At 59.8% G+C, this 1,636-nt stretch overlaps 1 protein-coding gene across 1 annotated transcript; it reads right to left on the bottom strand.

Annotated features, from left to right (window-relative positions):
- Positions 1 to 38: 38 nt before the first annotated feature.
- On the bottom strand, positions 39 to 1,594 carry LOC104395964 (interferon-induced guanylate-binding protein 1-like; the record flags this gene model as incomplete). The annotated part of the gene is made up of 4 exons (XM_010005726.1): positions 39 to 319; positions 607 to 849; positions 968 to 1,170; positions 1,485 to 1,594. Coding segments are annotated over 4 exons (837 nt in total), but the record flags the coding sequence as incomplete, so codon positions are not given.
- Between the last annotated feature and the right edge of the window lie 42 nt (positions 1,595 to 1,636).

Below are 1,636 nucleotides of genomic sequence, written 5' to 3'. Positions count from 1 at the left end.
TCCCTGGGGGAATTCTGGCTGGGCTGGGCACCACCTACCGCGAGCTCGATCTGGGCATGCTCGATGTTCTCCTTGAATGCCCGTGCCATGAACAGCTCCAGGGCCTCCCGCTCACACTGGGCGTGCAGCTCCAGCAGCTCCTGAAGAGTCTCCGTTGGCAGCTTCACCCGCTGCTGCATCAGCTCCTGGTACAACCTCACAGCCTCCTCCACAGCCGCCGCGTTCTCAGCCTTGGCCAGGACAAGCACCGCGCTCTCCAGGCACGGCACTGCCCCGCTCCGGATGACCTCCAGGTAGGTCTCTGCCAGTTTCCCCAGCACTGCCAAGGAGGACCAAGGACGAGAGATCTGCAGCCCCGAAAAAGGCAGGCACCCGCCTGGCCCTGGCTCCTGCTGTACCCGCGATGCCTCCCTGCCCCAGGCCTCCTGAACTGCTTTTCCTCTTTCCCACCCACCCGCAGCGTCCCAAAGCTCCAAACCCCGGGGCAGGGACAGCAGCCAGCAAAACATCTCTCCCTTTCCCCACCCGCACCCTTGGCACTTGATCCTCCCCCAGACACAGTCCCCAGAGCTGCTGGCCATCCACCCCTTGGGCAGCAGTACTCACGGTTCCCAGTTACGATGTGGCCACCTGGGACGGTCTTAGGTGGAGACTTCTCCCAGATGTAGCTGCAGAACTTCTCTACCTGCTGCTGGAAATCAGGATCCAGCTCATCATCCGGAAGATCCTCCAAGAGGGGCAGTTTCCTCCTCCCAGCTGGTTGGTCAAAAACAAAGCACTTGCGTTCCGGAAAGAACTGGCGGATGCACTCCCGGGGCTGGTTGTAGAGCTGGGTCTCGGGGCTGCTGCCTGGGGGTAGGAGGACACGGAGCAAGTTCACAGGCTTGGGATGCTGTTGAATTATCCTGAAATGTGGCTGCTGAGTCTGGGGCTGGATGTCTCCAGCAGCACAGCACCACGCCCTTACCAGCCTTGAGCTTCAGAATGTCCTCCAAGTATCCATCCTCAGAGATTTCCTCCCCATCCACCTGCAGCTCCAGTGTGAAATCCCGGACAGCCCAGACAAAAGTCGGGAAGAAGCCGACAAATTTGTCGGAATCCTCCAGCTCATCTTCACTCTTCTTGGATGCTGCTTTCAACTTGATGCGCTCAGTCAGCTTTGTCACGTAGCTGGGGAGCTGGCTAAGGAAACAGGGACCCCAGCTCTGGATGCAGGGGCATCGCCATCCTGCAATCCTCAGCACGTCACGGGGAGGAGAGGAGACTCGGCGGGGACGCCAAACAGCCTGGACCCACCAGAAGGAGGAGGGAGAAAAACCCTCGGCCCTCAGGCCCACAGCGTGGGGCTCCTACGGTCTGCAAGCACATCCCTGGGCACCAGCAGAAGGTTCTGCAGCCCTCTGAGGAACTGGCATTTGCCAAGCCCTAGCCCACCACACAGGGAGAGGAGGGCATCCCTGGTGCTCCTGTCCCACCAAGGATACTGCAGCTGGTCCATGGCGTTCTGGTCAATGGTGCCTTTGCTGTTGTAGATCATGGTGCTGGAGAGCAGCACGGTCAGCACAAAGATCCACGTGTCGTTCTTGGTGTCACTCTGGAACAACAACCCTTGGTTCTCATCAACGAGACCCCCCCC

Source organism: Chaetura pelagica, unplaced genomic scaffold, assembly GCF_000747805.2.
Source record: "Chaetura pelagica isolate M959 unplaced genomic scaffold, ChaPel_1.0 C11426204, whole genome shotgun sequence".
Taxonomy (NCBI): domain Eukaryota; kingdom Metazoa; phylum Chordata; class Aves; order Apodiformes; family Apodidae; genus Chaetura; species Chaetura pelagica.
This window is presented reverse-complemented; position numbering and strand designations above follow the sequence as displayed.